Here is a 20,496-nt window from a genome sequence, read left to right as displayed (position 1 = left end):
TGTACATGTATGAAGTAGATGTATTTGGCCCTAGAATAAGTGTGAATTTTATTTTGCTCCAGTTTAAATATTTTCGACTCGCACGGATGCCTCTTCGCCTCAGTTTGCACCACCCTGGGCAAATTCGTACGGGCTTCCACAGAAGCAAATGGGAAACGGAGCGAATATTCGTAGGATGGAAGTGTAATGTGACCATTCACATCCTCACATTGACTTTGTTTGCAATTACACCGCTTTTATTGTTTACAATAAAACTCGCCTCATGTTCTGTCTGAACACACCTTCAGAATCAATTTTTTTCATAAATATGCACTTTCACATACAAACTAGCACACATTTCAACCGTTTTGTGGCCATTTACTACCTTGTTTGTGTTTATGGCTTTCAGATGATTATAGGTAAAGCAAACTCAGGCAGCCATATTGGAGGCCTAATATTGGGAAAGCTGAAACAACTTTGGTGTACGAGTGTTATCGTTAACTTTAAACTCTTAAATAAACTAGTGTGGTTTTAAAGTGATGATGGGTGTCAATATGTTACATAATAATTAGGGCTGTCAAAATTAACGAGATAATAACAAGTTATAGTAAGTTATAACAACGCAAATTCCTTTTAACCGTACTTATTTGTTTGACGCGCAAATAATGTACGTGTGTTCTGTGATTTGGGCCTCGGGCCATTCCGTAGTTTGGGAAATCAGGAAGTGATGCAGCAGTAACCACAGGTTAAAGTGGTCCGGAAAGATCTGGAAGGGAGTTCCGGCACCATTGATTAATAAGTAAATTAATCAAATTGGCAGTTTCATACATCAGTGTTTCCCATTTGTTTAAAATAATGCCAAATATCCATTTTAGTGTTTCCCCTACTCACTCTCAGCAGCGCACCGATGTGAGTCCATGCACATGTGGTTAGTCCACATGTCTGTAATAATAGCAGGACAGTCGCGTACTATCTGGTAAATGCAGCCTACCGGTGTTCAAACCGGTAGTGAACGACACAGAACAAAAGGAAATAACGATAGTAACAGGTGAACTAGCTTTAAAAGTGAGTTTTCTTAAAGTGCAGCAAATAGAGACTTTAAAGTAGTAAGAAACTTTATTTATTTTAAGTGTTAAATTTGTACATTTTGAACAGATAAAAAATGTGCGATGAATTTGCAATTAATCACGAGTTAACTATGGACAATCATGCGATTAATCGCAATTAAATATCTTAATCAATTGACAGCCCTTATAATAATATATCTTACCAAGCCAGATAATGTGGTCAGATAATGTGTAGATATCATGATGTTGCTTCTGTAGTTAACCAAACTACTTGGCCATCTTACCACCACTGGCTCAAAGCAATTTAGTGCACTGTGTAGCAATAATGTTACTAACGACTAATTGACTTATTCTGGCCACTCACTTTTACCTATGATATTTCTTTTCTAGACAAATGTTTTTATTGTTTATGCACGGTCAGATGGCCTATGATGGACCTTTAAGACTGTAGCTGTAGCCTCGGCCAACCTGAGATGCAATCTGATAATTGCAGAAGCTGTGCACTGGCTCGCTACAGAGCCTCAGCATGTTTTCTGCCTTGCTGTCAGTGGCTCAGTGCTGGCTAGCTGGAGTCTGGTCTCTTCTCGTCCCACCAACTGGGACAATTATATAAGACTTTCAAGAGATGTTCATGCATGACAGAGCAATGCAAGACTCAACAGTGGCCTCTAACTCATGGTCTTCCCTAACTCCTTGTCGTGTCTACTGAATGTGTTTTAGACAATGTGACAGATGAATAGGCCCATAGACACATGCGGAAGCTCACCTAACAAATAGTCATACCAGCTCAACAAACATACACTCAACAAACATTGCTAATACAATATCATGTCCGTCTGTTTACAGTTTTGACTCTTCAGTACAGATATCTCAAACATACTCAAACTACATAGATAATGAATCCTTACCCCAAGCTCTGTAACCAGGATGTCAGTAATGCTGCCCAGAACTGTCACACAGTCAAAAATATTCCAGGCATCTTTGAAATAATTCTGTGAACAGGACAAAAGAGAAAGATGAAAGAAGAGAAGACAGAGGGAAGAAATAGGGAAGGTGAGAGGGTGATGAGGTGACATGTGAAAAGAGTGAGACAGTAAAATGTAGAAGAACATGGATGCAGAAAAAATAGATAGGAAGAGAGAGGTCAAATATTGACCGAGAAATGGGTGCAAGGAGATGGACCATAGCCAGACCACATTGATATAACAAGGAAAATGATATGGTAGAAGTAGAAGAAGGATTAAAGTAATATTAAAACAAAAAAGATGCAGAAAGAGAGGTAAAGAGTGAGACAATGAGAAAAAGAACAAAAAATTCAGTCAGAAAGAGAAAAAGAAGGCATGTCAGTGTCAGACAGGAACAGGAAAATAAATCAGATAAGACAAATGGACACGCAGTGATGGATGGATGCCAGCAGACAAGCTAGGGACAACTTGTACTGCATCAGAACACCAGCCATCAAACATCACATACTGTAATATGCCTGTAGAGTACATCATAAACCAAACCATACTGAATTCCTTTTAGTTTCAAAAAACTTTTAGAAAAAAGAGCATCACGTCCCTCTCCAATGTGTAATCAATCCATACACATTTATCCACAGATATACCAACATAATTATAGATTTTTTTTAACTTTTCGCTTTATAAGTACAGAGACTCAAAGAGAAAGAGCGATAGTGAGGAACAGACACTGATGAGCAAGGTCTGCTTCTTTTGCTCTCCTACATATTGCCTGCAGCCAAACTGTGCATTAGATAAGTGGAGGGCCATGGAGAGAGCAACGGAGGCGACTATTAAAATAAACCACCTTGACAACTACACTACACTACACTACACTACACAACACACACACACACACACACACACACACACACACACACACACACACACACACACGATCATGCTCTGTGTGTTTAAGTGCACTCTCCCAGATTCAAATCCTATCCTGCTTAATCTCCACCCCCTATGTAATCTTTGCTTCTTTTTTTACCGCCTATCTGTCATTCACTCTCACTCTTCTAATTACTGTATTACCGTTCCCTCTCTGTCCTGTATCTCCTCCCAGCATTCATCCCTAAACTATCTCTTCTATCCATTTTTTTCCGCATCCACCTCCCTCCCTCCCATTCCTCTGCAGCTCCGATGACTGCACACTTTACCGTTTCCTATCTCTTTGCATCTTCGCTTTTTACCTTGAATAGCTCATTATTTCCCCACAGTTTCTCCTTAAATATGTAAACAGTAATGAACGGCAGACAATGTGTCCTAATGTAACTAAATAATAGACGGGGCAGCCTCCACAACATGAAACAGTGTCATTTAATTTGCTAAATCCAATGTTTTCTACATCTTTTAGCCCATTGTTTTGGTTATCAGGCTTGCAGGCATATTGAGTCTTACTGTTCTCACTATAAATTGCTTTGATTAGCTTTAAGTAGTTTCTCTTAAGACTTTTATTATTACCCCAAAACAAAACATAGAACAGTTTTCCTGAGCTATAAGGCAAGAGTGAAATTCAGTCAGGGTAAAGTGAATTTTAGGAGTTGCTGTCATCAGTTGTCATTGGCCAAGCACTCATTCTTTTGTAAATAAAATAATGTGGACACAGTGACCGATTTTCAGCACTTTCTACACAGATACAGTAAAGCAGTATATCCTGACCACACACACACACACACACACACACATATATATATATACACACTCACCAGTACTCCAAAGGCGATGATCTTGAGTACACACTCCATGGAGAAGAGGGAGGTAAACACTATGTTCAGGTTGACTAAAACAGCTTCATAGGTTTCAGAAGCTCCGTCATACTATAAACAAACACACACAGACAGCACACACATCCATACCAACAAACCAGTGTACAAATACACGGGGATGGATTGCCATACACACACACAAAAACACAAACACACACACACACACACACACACACACACACACACACCGCCAGGGACAGAAAGGAGGGCGAGTATAAAGACATATAAACGGACACACAGTTCAGCTCACCCAATGGAGAGTCACATATTCATTAAAAGGTTTTTTATCACAGGAAATAGTGTACACAGCAACATCTGAGTAAGTCCAGCCTAGTGTTTATGTTTTGTAACTGAGGTGGAGACAGCAAGAGATAAAGGCACAACGAGAGAGAGACATTAACTTCAGAAACTCAATAGTAGGTAATGTTATTTTGTTGGCGTGCATTACTGTTTTTATGTTTGTAGCATGTAGACGTTTACCTTCATCATCAGTACGATTGTGTTGAGCGCGATCATTGCCATAATAGTATACTCAAATGGCGGAGACACCACAAACTCCCACATTCGGTATTGAAAGCTCAGCTTGTTCTTAGGCATGTGGCGTGTCAGAGGTCTGGCGTTGATGGCAAAGTCTATACAGGCTCTCTGCAAAGCAAAAAAAAACAACAAAGTTTTGTTTTCATCCCCCTATAATGTTTTCCTGTCTTTCTTCTTTCCCTCCATCTTCTTCTCTACCCAGTTCTCTCCCTCTTCCTGCCTTCAGGTCCCCCTCCCAATACCCTTTTATCTCTATCTTCCTTCACTCTTTTTCCTCACCTCGTTCTTTTCTAAACTATAGTCCTCCATCATCTTGTCTCCTTGCTCTTGGAAGGTGATGATGATGAGAGCCACGAAGATGTTGACGAAGAAGAAGGGGAAGACCACGAAGTACACCACGTAAAAGATGGACATTTCCATCCGGTACCCCGGGCTCGGGCCCTGGTTCTCATAAGTCGCATCCACTGAATGCTTCAGCACCCTGCAGAGGAAGAGCAGGGAATGGTGGAGGGTTAAAAGCTGTCAGAAAACATGTGTGCTTCATGTGACTGCGCATGTTCAAGTATACTCACTGCGGCCACCCCTCTCCGGTAGACACAGTGAAGAGGGTGAGTAGGGCCCAAGCCACGTTGTCGTAGTGGAAATCGTACTTCTTCCACTCCCGCTTCTGCGCCTTCACTTCGTTATCACGTTCATACACCAGATATTCGCCCCTGAAATACACATATCACATCGTCAGCACAATGCGTAAAGGGGAGAGTTTGCTTCCAAATTGATATATTTTTCTGTTCCTAAGTAGATACTGTAGTATTGGAAGAAACAGAGACACTAGAAGTGTTTTAAAACCACATGAGGCAAGCATTATGCACTAAGGGCCTCAACAAAATATTGGGAAGTTGACCAGAACATTTTCACCGCTCAGGGTAAATACAGTTGGGTATTTCCTGACCTGCAGTCGCGCTCAAACTCTTTGGATTCATCAGTGCAGTAAAAGAAGCGTCCCTTGAAAAGCTGCACAGCCACCACAGCAAAGATGAACATGAAGAGTAAGTAGACAATCAGGATGTTGAGCACATTCTTCAGAGAGTTCACCACACAGTCAAACACAGCCTGAGGTTGGAGAAAGAGAACAACAGATGGATACATGTTGGTTATTGTATGAAAGAAACACATTGGATTGTAATTATGTGTGTGTTTTAGTCTTGAATTGAGGCATCAGATGGCATTAAAAGGTTAAGGGGCAAAATATGGTACATTATGGCCCAGTTTGTGCTGCTGTCTGGTAGTAAATTTAAAAAAAAACGTCTAATATACAGTAGCTATTTATATTATTTTCAGTGTGAATTGTTATATAATGATGAACAATAATGAATGTCAATTGATGTCCCCCATGAGAAAAGTAATGGTAACTCTAATCCGAGGTCAAACATTTTCTATGTAAACATACCTTGAGTTTGGGAAGACGTTTAATAGTCTTCAGAGGTCGTAACACTCTCAGTACCCTAAGAGACTTGATAGTGCTGATGTCTTTTCCTTTACTGCTCCCCCTGTATGGGTACACACGCACACCAAAGCACACAAACACACACCAAAGCACACACGCACAGGCACACGCACACACACGCAAATAAAAAGAGTCAGCAGGTTCAGGTGGGTATGACTTAGTCCTCTCGATTCCCAAATGGCAGTGTGGAGCCATTCCTTGATGGTATTTCTGTCCGAGTTAACTCAAAATGAGTAACTGCGTCTGGGTTAAATACATAGCAACACATGCAGCATTGCTATCATGTTACGCTTATTTCTAAGTGTGAGGTTAGCAATGTAGCTACATGCTAGAGTTAGGTGGTATTTTACAACTACAGTACATCATGCTATGGGAACAACTGGTGTCATTACTGTCTGAATGCTACCTAGTAGCTACACTTGTTTAACACTTTGCAATGTATTTCAATGCTTTACAAAGACGGCTAAAGCCTGGCCTTGCACATGCCCAGCTAATGGTGAAATATATTCATGCTGCATTGAAACCTTGCTTTCCATGATGCAATATTTCTTCAGCAGCTTGAGTGATGGAGAACTATTTTCTACACAGAGACATTTACAGAGAGAGTTTGAGAGCCATGTTAGCAGCTGACTACCTAAAGCCTTGTTAGAGTGGTAACTTACAGTGAAATGCCCTCCTGTCAACTTAATGACAGCTTACAAATGCTCCCCATTGTATAGTTAAACAAAGTAAAACAAACTCTTTAAACTTTGAACATATGTCGCAATTTGCTAGTGTTGCAATGTGTATAAATGTGGTGCAAACAGCCAAACTCTCTCTTTTGATGACTCAACCAGTTAATTTCTATCAATTCTAAACTACAACTAGGATAAGCAGGTTTCACAGCATTGTTCAAACAGCATGGAATCTTGTCTTGTGGGCCATTTTGGCAAAGACAAAGATATTTTTGCGAGCATTTCTTGATGATTTCTTGAAATGCTGAGCCAAACCTCTTTCACTTAAGCACTTTGGGCTTTCTAGGTACATGTGTGAGGAAAAAGAACTTTTGTTAAAGTACTTTAAGTAAGTCTGCCAGTTACCTGACTATGTACTTAAGTACAATATTCAATACAGGCGTTAACTGATGCTAAAAAAGAGCTACTTTGTAAACAGAAAAAAACACAACCTGTTTACTTAGATAACTGGCTAACTAGCATTATGGAAAACTTCATGGTACTTTAACTCCCTGCCCAGATTATTCAAAATTTTTCACATATCCAGTCTAAAGATCAGGGTAAAGAGATTAAGGTTAAAGATCACTGACAGTGGTCCTTAGGGGAGAAGGCAGCTGGGTGTACAGCTGCTTGTGTCTTACAGCTGTTATACCAGATGGAAGACTGCTGGTGGTTGTGTGACTGTAGACTTTGTGTGTGCAAGTGAGCACACATGTGTATGGGTGTGTGCTGTAAATGCTTGTGTAGGTGTGTGTGTGTGTGTGTGTGTGTGTGTGTGTGTGTGTGTGTGTGTGTGTGTGCGCGCGTGTGCATGTATTTAAACCACTCCTAGGTTCTGCATTGGATTTATGTTTTAAATTTATTTTTTGGGGCACTTTCTCACACTCTCTGTGTGCATTTGCTTGGTCACATTTCCCCCTGTCTTTGGTTAAAATTTCCCAGAAGTTTCCTTGTGCTTTTATTGTACTAATGGTATTTTTTTTAAATGGAATCTGTGTGATTGGGTTGAGGACCTGATGCAAGTTAACTTGAGATTTAGTTTGGTCAGAGTTGTTCCATGGTGAACAATGGAAAAAAAGGGAAGACCAGACAAGTACAGAAGTCAACTGTGATGGATGAAAAGGAAAGAGATGTGTGATCAGAAGAACAGGCCCTGAGAGTGCAGAAGGAGAAAATGAGGAGGAAAAAGACAGAGAACTTTACCCGCCGCCGCTGCTGCTGGTCCAAACGGAAAGATGATGGGTGAGAGACAGTGAGACAAAGAGAGAGGGAGACAAAAAGACAAGGGTGGGAGAAAGAAACAGAATGGGACACAGAGAAAGGAGGGATTTCAAGGGGAAAACATCCATATGAGAGACAGAAAGAAAGAAAGAAAGAAAGAAGAGAGAAAAAGAGAACACAATGCCTGCTTTTTATCAAAAAGTGTGACTAGAACACAGCACCAAACTACTGCCTTCATCTCGGATTTTATTAGCGATGTGTTTACTGGCCAGATGCTGCTTCTGTGAGTGACTATTACTAGTATTATTATTCAGCTGGAAAATACCACTGGATTAATTGTTATTATTCTAATTCCACCCAAATCTTCCAAATGTAGTTTATTTGAATTGTGGCAACAACAAACTCCCAACTAAAATCTGTAAATTAGCACTTCCTTTCAAAACAATAGATGAAACCTCATGAGTTATACTACATCATAGATTAAATCACTATTAATGAGGACTGCTAGAAATGCAACAAGGTGGTCACACTTTAAGCACATACATACTGCATACTAGAACAGACAGTGAATGTTGATAAAGTATCTCAAAATGTCATGGTATCCCTATAAGCTAACCAAACTAGGTCAGTTATCAGGCAAGTGTCTCAGCGTCGGGAGCCTGTCAGAGCATAAAGCTCAGTCTGGCTGCAGAAATGTGCAGGACAGCAGAACAAGCGGTCCAAGACACCAGCAGCCCTCAGACCAGACTAATTGGATTAAAGGAGCGATAAACATCTCCATTGAGACTGCTGAGCCTTTCTGGAGTGCTGTTTGATTTCCACCAATTGAATTAAGGCACTATCTGGATGTGTATGAGTCTGACTGGTTCAGATCTCTCCATCAGCCATTAGTGTCGTTAACCCCTATCATAGTTAAATCAGACCTTATTGGTTCAACTGGCTTAATTGATTGTGTTGTGGGTTTGTCTTTATGATAACATACAGTATGCACCAGCCATCTATTTATTAGCACATAGTTAACATTTCCATAGGAAGTATAGACTTAGTCACAGAGAGAGGAAATACAGACACACATATAAATATGTAACAGAAAGAGGTTAGATGACACAGAGTTAAGGACAGAAGCACACAGATATATACACAAAAACAGAAACACAGACAGGTTTATGTGTACCACATGCACAACTAGAAATTAGGGAGATATAAGAGATTTGTGAACACACAAAAGATTCAGAGAGAAAGACTGGAGCAAAAGCCAGTCTTATAGATGGAGCCCCATCACTAGAACCCTGGAGCACCTGCCAAGTTCATATGTTTCTTAAAGGACAAGCAATTTCTCATCTCCATGCTGGCCTGCAATCACCACCATTGTACTATAACAAATGAGTAGTAGTTGTTCAAATTGTTGACATTTCCTTTACATTTTCTAAATAACGTGTTGTCAAGCACATGCTACTGTATATTGCTGACATTTAGCCTCAGATAAAGACACATTTAAATCTTCATTCAAAGTGTGTACTTCGTATTCCAACAGATAAGCTGCAAAACCAAGATAACGTGAGACGATGTTGAAACAGGACACAGAATTGGTCTCTTAGAGTAAGAAAGGTGACATTTTTCATTGATGTTACAAAATCATCAATGGACAACTCGCCCAGAGAAGTGGCATAGATACTTGTTCATCTATTGACAATGATTTTAATTTATCATTGTGCAATGCAGCCATAGGACATGACATAAATAAGAAGAAATCCAACCACAAAACAGTACTTTTGAAGACTTCCTTAACAAATACAGTGAATGCATTGATTCGCAAAATAATGGCAAGTATACATTTATAATTATGTAATGGTGGATTTTTCCTTCAAGTTAATGGATACTGCTCGCCACAAACTACAGTGTAGTAGCACCATTGTTTGTTTCCCTAAATACCTAGTGGGCAGATATAACAGTGAATTTTAAGAATTGTAGTAACTCTGTAATGAGCATGGTTAGAATGAGGTCAAAAGATGCATTCTCCCAACTTTTTGTGGGCTCTTTTCCTACGCGTATTCCTTGTTGACCTTAAAGAACTCTATTGTGTAAACATGTTTGAGGCCAGCAGGATGAGGAGGAAGAAGTAGAAGAGATGTTGGATGTTGCTATGAAAAGTGAAAGAGGTAAAGGGATGGACAAAGAGCAAAAGAAGAAGGAAAGATAATTATAAGAAGGGACGGCCAGCTTTGGCTATAATGAACAACTTAAAGGTTTACTGCAGTTCAGCTTCCACATATTTAAGGAGATTTTAAAGCTGAGTGATCAGGACCAAACTCCAGACCAACGAAAAAATTAGGAGCACTGAAGAGACAATGTTAGAGGATATCATGCTAGGGAAATGCAAAGTGTAAGGGGTTTAATTTGGTTTACACATGGTAAACTTCCTAGCAGCTAATGTCTTAAAGACATCAAGAGTTGGGGAGGAACCAAGTATAGTTTATCAAATGCATTATGCAGCATGCATTCAATTATTTATGTCACTTAGCCATTTCCATTTTGATATACATGGATATGGAGACCTTGTGTCTGTATGGAAGCAGACCATCCTCATTGATGGAGTCTATGGAAGTTAGTCTAAGTTTTGTTTTAATTCACTTCCAATGAAAGTTGACAATATAGTTGCAATGAAGAAAATAGTCATATGGTCTCAAGTATCTCAAATTAAGGAAATCTGTGGTAATTTATCATCCCAGTGATTGAATTGCTGCTCACTCTCTTCCAAGTCAGATCTATTACTCAAGAAAGATGTCTTCAGTGCTGCTGTACTGTACATTGAGTTGTCACTTTACAAGTTTCACCTGTACAACCTAATAGAGTCCAATACAACAGTCCAGAAAAAAATGCTCTTTGTGTGAAGCCTATTGTTGACACTACCTTTAGAAACAAGGTTTATTGAATTGTATTGAAATGCATTTGATCGCACAGGTGTACAAGTAATAGCATAAACAGGTAACTCAATGTATTATATAGTTGCTGGGAAATGAAATGGATGGAGCAATCCCCCCCTCCCATCCAAGCCCCTCAGCTTTAGCTGGCCAACACAAGAGAAGGTTTGATGCCATACAAAATGAATGGCGAAGGAGCAAGCATATAGGTCTAACATTCCCAGAAAGACTGGACTTACAGCCATGATAACATTTACTGTTTTCAGCCCCGCATCACTAATGCATACATTTGAGGTAATTACAAATGGTCACTTACTTGCACAGTGAACGTGGCAGGATCAACACAGCAAGTAAATCTTTTTCTCCTTTTAGATAGAAAAAGCAATATCCAAAGGCCAGAGTTTATTGGTCTCCATGTGAGGATGCTTCTTGTGTCTACCACATCTACTATCATAACTCCCCCACCTGTTTCCCCACTCAGGTGTAACCCACACACAAGACCACAAAAAGTAAACATTTGTGGGGCATGTATGCACAGACATTGTTTTTTTCTTAAAAAATAGGGATCAAGCAGAACCATATATTTCTGCAGAACCTTATATTTCTGCAGATGACCTTTGAGTATTTGTGGCGGAGGTTACTGCATTACCTTTGCAAACTTATAATGTCTTCAAACTGCAGCAATATCACATTACATTTAACGTTGACTGCAGCCTAGAAAATCTTCTCCTTATCGATACAAAAGCATAACAGCAAATCCTAAAAAAAAAAAAATCACAATTCATGCTTTGTACCCAGCACAGTGCTGATAATCTACGCCCTAACTTTACCCAGTTACACAAATGTAACTGTATGTTATACTCACAGTCATGCAGATTAAGTAGGGTTTAAAGTACCTGCATTTCCGTGGAGATGGGTGTGGACATTTTTGAGAGCCAGCCAAGCATGACCTGGCCAGGCTCTGCATGGGCCTTTTTAACTCTAGAACGCCCTGGGCACTAAAGGGTTACAGGTGCAAAGAGTGGTCCTCACCTCTCACAGGGGGAAGAAGAGGTGGATAGGAAGGGGATGCTGGGATACTCTTTTTTTAACATGTTGGGGCATAGGGGGTTGGTGGAGGGGCTTAGAAATGGCAGGACTATAAGAGCAAAGTTGAATGAGAAAGACAAAAGGCAGAAGAAATGGCCAACTGTAGAGGATTGGCTATTTGTGAGAATAGGTAGAAAGAAGGTTTCATGAAGGAGGGGACAGGAGACAGGAGAATATAGAAATGCTGAGAGAGAGAGAGAGAGAGAGAGAGAGAGAGAGAGAGAGAGAGAGAGAGAGAGAGAGAGAGAGAGAGAGAGAGAGAGAGAGAGAGAGAGAGAGAGAGAGAGAGAGAGAGAGAGAGAGAGATAGTGAATATGTGAGAGAGTATGAAAGAAAGAACAGAAGTCAGAGAAAGAAAGAGAGAGCCCGAATTGAGCCATGGGTGAATAAAGAAGAACAGAGAAGGCTGTACTCCAAGGTGCCAGTGAGGCAGTAGATGGGCAGGAGAAGGGGAGCAAGGAGGGATGGGGGAGGACAGCGGGAGGCAGGAGAGAGACTTACGTGAAGGCGAAGGCCACCAGAGCACCACTAACCACTATAAAGTCAAGGATGTTCCACAAGTCCCGGAAATAAGAGCCCTGGTGCAAGACCAGGCCCAGATCCACCATCTAAAGGAGAAAAAAAAAGAACCTGATTATGAGATGTGAACCCTTGGGTATGGATGTGCAATTCAGCCTTGGTGTGCATTCGAAAGTGTCTTATCCTAATTAATGGGCTGGGGTTCTTAATAATTCAGGAGGAAGTTGTTGATTGTTGATTCCAGACATTGCCTTACCTTTATCAGCATCTCAAATGTGAATACTCCTGTGAAGACATAGTCAAAATAGCGTAGGACCTGCACAAAGAGAAAGAGGGAATGATTTGCTGCTGCATCCATTTAGTGGAAAGGAGTGTCAGAGTGGATATGCACAGCATGATGATTTTCAAATTAAGATTTCAAACCAATAATTTTACATTGGAGTGCGATTTACTTTTATAAATGTTATCTTAACACATAATTGATAACTGATAAAATAGTATGATACATATATTGTATTATCTAATATTGTTTTATTGGTACATTTAAGAATTTTACAAATCAAAATTTAAATGAGATTATGTCTAACATCCAATCCATATCATGTTGAGTACATGTGGCAGAAGCAGTCCTTTTCAAATGATATTGTAACTGTTTATTATACTTGCATAAACATGCTGTAGCCTACTGTATGCTGTTTTCCTCTGGGTACGTTTGTAACATTTTAAAATCTGGGAAAACCTAAATATTCCTTTTCATTTTCTACTGACAACCAACATAATGGTAGGAGATTTAACTTTTTTTATTTTTTTTATTTTCGTTTTGTGTGAAACTTTATATGATTTATTTATTTATTCATTGATGCAGCTCCACACATGTAGAGGGCTGGCATGACACTACAAAGAAAAAAACAACCAGCATATTAAATAAAAACAAAAGCAATATGTATTGTATTCACATAATATTTCATGCAACAAAAGCATTAGTACATATACAGTATGTACGTTGACTTTCTTACATTGTTGCGAGGGGATTCGGGCCAGACAGGGTCTTCAGCAGCCAGGGCAATACTGCTCATGGCAATGACCAGCAGGATAGTCATCTCAAAATAACTCAGGGTGCAGATGTAGTGACACGCCCGCCGAAACCTAGGAGCAGACAAAGACTTTTTGTTTTCTCTTGCATTAGTGCTATGCATACCATTAGATCTACTTTGTAAGTATAATGTATTTGCTTTTTACTCTAAAGGCTGTTTTATGGTTCTGCGGAGGCTCCACGCAGAGCTTTCGCCGTAGCATACATAAGTGGCCTGATGTTTATACTTGTGCGCTGGTGTGTGTGTCGAGCTGGCATGTGTGTGTGTGGGGAGTGTGTGGCAGAGCGAGGGAGAAGTGAGAGAGAGATTAGCTTTGGAGCGAGTACCGACTCTAGAGTCATAGTGAGAGAAACATAGTGATCATAGTGAGAAGTGTCTCCCCTGTGTTTTCTGACCAAGATGGGAAATCTGTAGCAGGAGAAGTTAACCCTCTCCTTGATTTCATGTTGTTTATGGAGAAGGAGAACCAGGAAATGAGTCAGGGGAAATGCAACGCTACCAAGCCACGGCCGGGCGACGAGCGTCGCTGCGACGTGTAGTTACATTTTTGGAGAGGTGCACGTCAGGCTACGGCGTAGGGTCCGGCGTAGATGCAGAGGGGTCTGCAGGGATATGCTGTCGATTCGACACAGAAGCATAAAACAGCCTTAAGAGTGCTCTGCATATGTAATGCCGCTTTTCCATTACATGGTACCTGCTCAACTCGCCTCGACTCTACTCGCCTTGTTTGGTTTTCCATTACGAAAAAAAGTACCTGGTACTTTTTTTTAATACCACCTCCTTCCAAGCGAGCTGAGCCGATACCAAAACGTGACGTGAAAGCGACAGACGGGGGTGTCCTGAACAAACTCGCCATTTTTAAATAGTTTAGCCAGCTGTGGTTTTTTTTTGCTGCCTCCAGCTTCATTTGAAACAAAATGTGTCTTCTGGCTGTGGCAACAACAACACACCTTCCACGTTCTGTGTGTGCGTCGCCTTAGGTCACAGCAGTTTACTGCGGCGCCGCTATGACGACCAGCCACACTGAGGCGGTACTAAAATCTGCAATGGAAAATGGATGTACAGCGCGTCGAGGCGAGTCAAGCAGGTACCATGTAATGGAAAAACGCCATATGTATGTGTTAGTGTGCGTGCACAAGTGTTGTAGCTGTGACTGAATAGTAGATCCATTTTCCATCCCCATCCACAAATGCTGGGTGAATACCTCAAGAATGTATTTCTGTGTGTCAGCCTACGTGGATTCATAGAGTGGAGGTGAGTGTGGGTGCATGCGTTAGTAACCATCCCACTTACGGGTTGGTGGTGGACAGGATAAACATGGAGCTGTAGGGAGGCATGGGCCTGGGTCCTCCTTCCCTTCTCTTCTCATCATCATCATCGTCCTTATCCTCCTTCGCTGGCAGAGGCTCTGTGTTGGCATTTTTATTGACTGGACCAAAGGGGGCGACGACGACGACATTAGTTTGTTATTTAAGAAAACAGTTCAAGTAAAGATAATAGAAGAAACACAACACAAATTAAATCTGCCCTTACCCTGCAGAATGGCATTGGTGGATGGAAAAATTGGCATGTCTACAGCTGTGTAGTCAGGGTGGGGCAGCCTAATGACACTGTTGGTACGGTGATGGGCGATGCTCCCATAGCTATCTAATGTGACTAAACTCCCACGAGTGCCACTGTTGGCAAGATGGAGGGCAGATCCAAAGCCAGGGGCCACAGTGTGGTTGGCAACTGGATTAGGGTGAACCTCGCTGGGTGGGGTAGAGCCAGAGACCAGTTTGGTATTCATGAGGTTGTCCATATCCTCACTGTACTGGCTGTCCTGCCTGGAGAGGCTCTTTTGAATGGGCCGTGTGGTAGAGAGGTTAGGGACACTGCAATCCCTAGAAAGAGGGAGTAAGAAAAAGCAATTGGCAATAGAAAAAAAGTTCAGATGGAGTGAGGAGAGATGATATCCGGAGAAAGGTGTGATAGGAACACAGACACAAATATGAGTACAGAGAAGAAATAATAAGCATAACGTTTTTGGATCAGACAACTTTAGAAAACAGAATTATTTGTGAATATCCATAAATGTCATTGTTGCAATTGATGTTTGCATCATATCTACAGCCGCGTGCAATGGACATACTTCCTTCTGTGCTGGCACATCCTCTTCCCTTCGCCGTCTGTTTGGTTGCCATGGCGATTTCTTCTTGGCCTCCTCTCACTGCCATCCCCAGCTCCCTCCTGCTCTGCTCCTTCTCCACCTCTGTCAACCCCTTTGCTCTTATGTCTCCCTGTTTTTCCAGCTCCTCCCCCGCCATCCTCGCCATCTTCGGCACTTTTTCGATGTGACCTGGGCTTCCTGTGTTCTGACTGCCCTCCCCCTCGACTGCCACTCCGGGTGTGATGATGGCGCCTGGAAGGCCTCTCCTCTGAGCCTGGCCCAGGAATCACTGTAGCATCCAATCGGACATGAGAGGTGGGGTGGTGGTGCTCGCCTTTACGACTCCGCCTGCTCTCTGTGGACTCACCCCTCTCCAAGGGAGCCCTGACTGGACCTGAGCCGCCTCCACCACCCCCACCTACTTGGCCACCGTGTTCGTGGAGGTGTGTTTGTCTGTGGAGCTCATCAGCAGGATGGTGCTGGCTGAAGCAGATGTCTGAACTGTTTGCAGTGGTCTTGTTGGTGTTGTTGTTGCGGTTCTCGTGGGGGTCGACCACCAACGGTCGATCCAGGTGGGTCTTCATGTCTGGACGGATGTGACGTGAGAAGTTCACCTGCAAGGAGAGGAGAGGATAGAGAGGCAGCATGGAGGAGGAGATTAAAGATATGGAAGGGACAAGAGGAGGAGTTACAATATAAAGTTATAATTCACAAGTCTTTTTAATCTATACATATACAGTATAAACACTATACATATATAAACACCAGGTAAGCAACGTGTTTACATAAGTCATCATCATCGCCATTACTTGTGTACACTGATAGCACAAGTCTAGGGGGCTTTGTTTGCCTTTTCCTTTACATTGTTTTGCTCCTCCCTCCCTGTCCTTGCCTTCCAGCGTTCGTCAGGATCCAGCTCGTTATAGAGGGCCTCACGGCTGGACACCAGAGTCTGCCTCCTCAGCTCCTTGGTACGTTGTTCCCACACTGACTTGTTGATCCCCTTGTTGTTGTTCTTCTGCTGCTCCTTACTGCAAAATGAAGCATGGTGGAGAGGGAGGAGGAGATTGACAGAATTAAAGATAGGTTTCAAAGACTGCTGTGGAAATATACACACTAAAGACCTGAGCATGATGTGAAAACCAACACCAAAAATATAAGTACATAAAATAGCCAAGGACATAAAGACACACTGGGGGCCACAGATATTTAAAGGGGTCATTTGGCTTGACCTATAGAACAAGGCAACTCAACAAAACAAAGTTCTGGGTGTCTACACAGCTTGCCAAGGCGCCGGGCAGGACAGCCCTACTTCGGTAAACCAGGTGAGGACACAAGGAGAATAACACTGAGGCAAGGTCAGCCTTTGTAATAATAATCTATAATCAACCTACCTTCTAAAGTATACAGTTTAATGAACAGGCTTTATGCACCCCAAAATCCCTATCAAGATGAATTGAATAAATGGCAAAGTCACAATGATCACAAGAATCTGTTATTGGTTATAGCGACTGAGTTTATATCTACTTGATAGAGAAACACCCAAAAACTGTCAGTGACCACCTTTCTTACCCAATAAAACTTCTGCCAGTAATCAACTTTAACTTCCTTTTCTCTCAGAGCCAATAGTCAACCACAATAAAAAGCAACAAACCGTACTGTGAGGTGCAGGCAACAGAAAATGTACTCCCAACAAAAGCCAACACAAATTACAGCTAAAGAAAGCCAGGTATGTACTTCATAGAAAAGTTAGGTACAAAAGGGACAAGGAGAAAAAGGAAAGGAGGGTTTTAAACAAAAGAAAGCAGGGAATGGTTGTAAAGTCAATAAACAGAAAGGATTCAGAAATGAATAAACAAATAAATAAATAAATACCAGTCCAGAAAGGGGTCGGTAGCGTTGTGACACTCACTGTGTACTTTGTTGCTGAGGAGGGAAACAGCTGGTGAGTGAGATGGCACGGAAGAACAGAAGGAGGATTTCATTCCAAAATGGGCTATCCATGAACCATTTAAAAAAAAACAGCCAGCTTATCCTGACAAATGGTCACTATTTGAATAAATTGTGTTGTAAAAACTAAATTACTGCTAAAATAATTCAAATATATTCCTGAAATGCAAAAGCTGAACAAATCTCAAGAAATTGTAACATTTTTGCTAAAAAGATTGAGCATTTTGGAATGTAACCCTTCACACAGAAACACACACGTACACACTCAAAACACATGCACCCAGACATTCACACACACTCACCTCTGCAGTTTGTTCCATCTGTGAAGCTAAAACAATCCTATTTATTTTTCGCTGTCCTCCTTTTTGCACACTTTCTCACAAATTGCATCTTTCTTGCATCACTCACTTATTCTGCATGACTACTGCTGTCCTGTCCTGATCATTCTTTGCTTCTTTTACCATATCTTTCTCAACTCCTAGCATTAGCTCTGACGTTCCTATCTGTCTGAACAGTATCTTTAATTTTTTAAATCTAAATTGACATGTTTCTAGCTTTTTTTTCCCAGTTAATTACACTTTTGTTCGGAAAATTCTTCATTTCCTACCCTACTTTTCCTTCAATGTTCCTATCATTTCAAAAAAAGTGACATTAGCCCCTTTCTCGCTTCACTTTTACAGTCAAATTCCTCATCATTTAAATCTAATATCCCTCTTAAGATTACACTACGAAAACAAAACTACATTTCCTCTCTTCTATTATGGTCCCATGTGTTTACCACCAATGAGAACAGGCGTTTTCCCCCATGATTTTAATGCACATTGCAAAGATATTGCACTAAAAAAATATAATGTACTCATACTGTTGAGCCTAAGTTGATGATGATAAACCCTACAAAGGGTGACACAAAGTTTTAAAAAACTAACGAGAGCATGTTATGCTTTGCTATAGAGCATGCTGACAGTTTATCATAATGTCACTGTAATCACAAGCTGTAGTGCATTAACTACTGAAAACACAGTAGTGAAACTCCTTCCAGCCTTTTAGACAGATTCACCAATTTGAATTCCTGCAATCTGTTTAGATTGTATGGCTGTTTAAGGGTGCACTGTGTGTCATTTTGAAAGTACTAGTGTTATGTAGCCTTACAACTGTTTTCCATGGGGTTTATGTAGCTTTCATGGCAGCCTCCTTTCTGAATCTACCATAGAATATCTTCTTAAGAGATTCTTCATGCTCCACTGATGTCCCCAAGTTTAAAATCCCTGGTTGGAAAAACAAGGCCTTTCCCCATCAAATGTCAATGTCTTTCCTTTCTTTATACTAAAAAAAGGAGGGATTTTGGATTTACACTGATACAGTGGAATGGAACGCACACTGCTGCCCTAGATTACTAGAACTGCGATATAAAGTTTGTTAAAAAACAACATGTTAAATTGTAATCCAAGACCCTACTATCGACTCTACCCTAGCCTCTTAGGTTTTAAAGTACAAAAGGATTAAGCAACATTTAGGGACACCTGTCATATTTTCTATATACAGTATGTGCAGGTGGCCAGGTGGGCAAACCTCTCTCTCTCTCTCTCTCTCTCTCTCTCTCATACACACACACACACACACACACACACACACACACACACACACACACACACACACACACACACACACACACACACACGTGCACTGCATTGACAAATACATATTTAACCTCAATAGGACTCCCAGGTAAGGTTTACTGGTACACAGATACAAATGCTTACACCACAGTGTAGTACAGTAATTCACGAAATGACGAACAATCATTGACCATGTTTATGTTTGCCTCTTGGACATGTTTGTTCATTGCATCTTTACAGTATGTGTGAGATATAAAGTGGGCAGAGGCTGATGTGTCAAAGCGGTAAAGGTCACAACCGTGTGTATGTGTTGTGTGTGTGGTATTCCTAAGCAGACGTGGGTTCCCCTGTTGTGCTTTTTTACGGACAGACCATAAAGTGGTATGTGTGTGTCTCTATGGGCGAGTGTGTGACCTTTACCAGGAGTGAAAGGAAAGACCCCTGTGGTATACAGAGAAAAAAGATCAAAGACTCTGACTCTTCTGACCAGAGGAGGGCTGGCCCAGATCAATCCACACTGGCTTAGTGTGTGTGTGTGTGTGTGTGTGTGTGTGTGTGTGTGTGCGTGTGTGTTTTAGTATGCATAAAAGAGTGTGACAAAGAGAAATAGAAATAAAAACAAGAAAAGAGAGAGAAAAGCTGACAGAGAGAGGAAGAAAAATTAGTGCAAATGTTCCACCCTTAAAATCCCTGCCTGGCGTTTTACTGTAAAATGGGTACAAAAACAAGAGTGCACAGTAAAAGAGTCAGAAACTCACGCTGCAATGGAGAGGTTAGCAGCCGACAGTGGGCTGACTTCAGCCACCTCCTTGGCTTTCTGCAGGGCAATCTTCTGACTGGCAGCCTCCTCTTCCTCTTGTTCATCCTGCAGAAAGAGAGATTAGGAAGGAAATCAAAAGCAAAGAGATGAATGAGATGAGACTAGTGCAAATGAGGGAAACAGAAGTCATTTGTTGAGTAGAGGAGCATAACCCTTGTGATTTTTAGCATTCAGAAAATGAATAGTAGCCTACATAGTTTAAAAAAAAAAATTGGACTGTCGTATACCTTGGTCAGTTCCTGTGCGTTGGCTAAATTGTCCACAGCGATAGCCAAGAACACATTCAGCAGAGTGTCTGAGCACGGAGTTAAAGGAAATCCAGCATGTAGGAGTTTGTTTATCCATGTGTATACAGCATACACGTACTAAAAAAAGCAGAATGATCTGTTGGATCTTACTAGAACCAATGTCTTAGCCAATATATCCATGTTACAATAACAACCCCATCAGTTTCTGGTTGGACCTAGTGGGATACATGACAAAAAATATGCAGATTACAGAATGAGCACTATGGTGATTAAGATTACCAAAATAAGTGTGAATATCT

At 41.1% G+C, this 20,496-nt stretch overlaps 1 protein-coding gene across 11 annotated transcripts in view; it reads right to left on the bottom strand.

Moving 5' to 3' along the window:
* The window catches only part of cacna1aa (calcium channel, voltage-dependent, P/Q type, alpha 1A subunit, a), an 87,415-nt gene that overhangs the window by 29,848 nt on the left and 37,071 nt on the right, over positions 1-20,496 (bottom strand). For 8 of the 11 annotated variants that reach the window (XM_035996410.1, XM_035996418.1, XM_035996419.1 and 5 more), the window contains exons 17-34: positions 20,177-20,244; positions 19,888-19,994; positions 17,439-17,489; positions 16,426-16,594; positions 15,546-16,177; positions 14,948-15,297; positions 14,708-14,843; positions 13,337-13,466; positions 12,577-12,636; positions 12,303-12,409; positions 7,774-7,785; positions 5,801-5,900; positions 5,303-5,463; positions 4,926-5,066; positions 4,633-4,834; positions 4,297-4,461; positions 3,757-3,867; positions 1,955-2,038 (exon numbers count right to left, since the gene is read on the bottom strand). In XM_035996410.1, the coding sequence (XP_035852303.1) occupies positions 1,955-2,038; positions 3,757-3,867; positions 4,297-4,461; positions 4,633-4,834; positions 4,926-5,066; positions 5,303-5,463; positions 5,801-5,900; positions 7,774-7,785; positions 12,303-12,409; positions 12,577-12,636; positions 13,337-13,466; positions 14,708-14,843; positions 14,948-15,297; positions 15,546-16,177; positions 16,426-16,594; positions 17,439-17,489; positions 19,888-19,994; positions 20,177-20,244 (2,786 nt within the window). The remainder of the gene's footprint in view (positions 1-1,954; positions 2,039-3,756; positions 3,868-4,296; positions 4,462-4,632; positions 4,835-4,925; positions 5,067-5,302; positions 5,464-5,800; positions 5,901-7,773; positions 7,786-12,302; positions 12,410-12,576; positions 12,637-13,336; positions 13,467-14,707; positions 14,844-14,947; positions 15,298-15,545; positions 16,178-16,425; positions 16,595-17,438; positions 17,490-19,887; positions 19,995-20,176; positions 20,245-20,496) is intronic. The other 3 variants (XM_035996413.1, XM_035996414.1, XM_035996417.1) reach the window with 2 other exon arrangements.

The sequence above is a fragment of the Sander lucioperca genome, chromosome 21 (genome assembly GCF_008315115.2).
Source record: "Sander lucioperca isolate FBNREF2018 chromosome 21, SLUC_FBN_1.2, whole genome shotgun sequence".
Classification (NCBI taxonomy): Eukaryota; Metazoa; Chordata; class Actinopteri; order Perciformes; family Percidae; genus Sander; species Sander lucioperca.
This window is presented reverse-complemented; position numbering and strand designations above follow the sequence as displayed.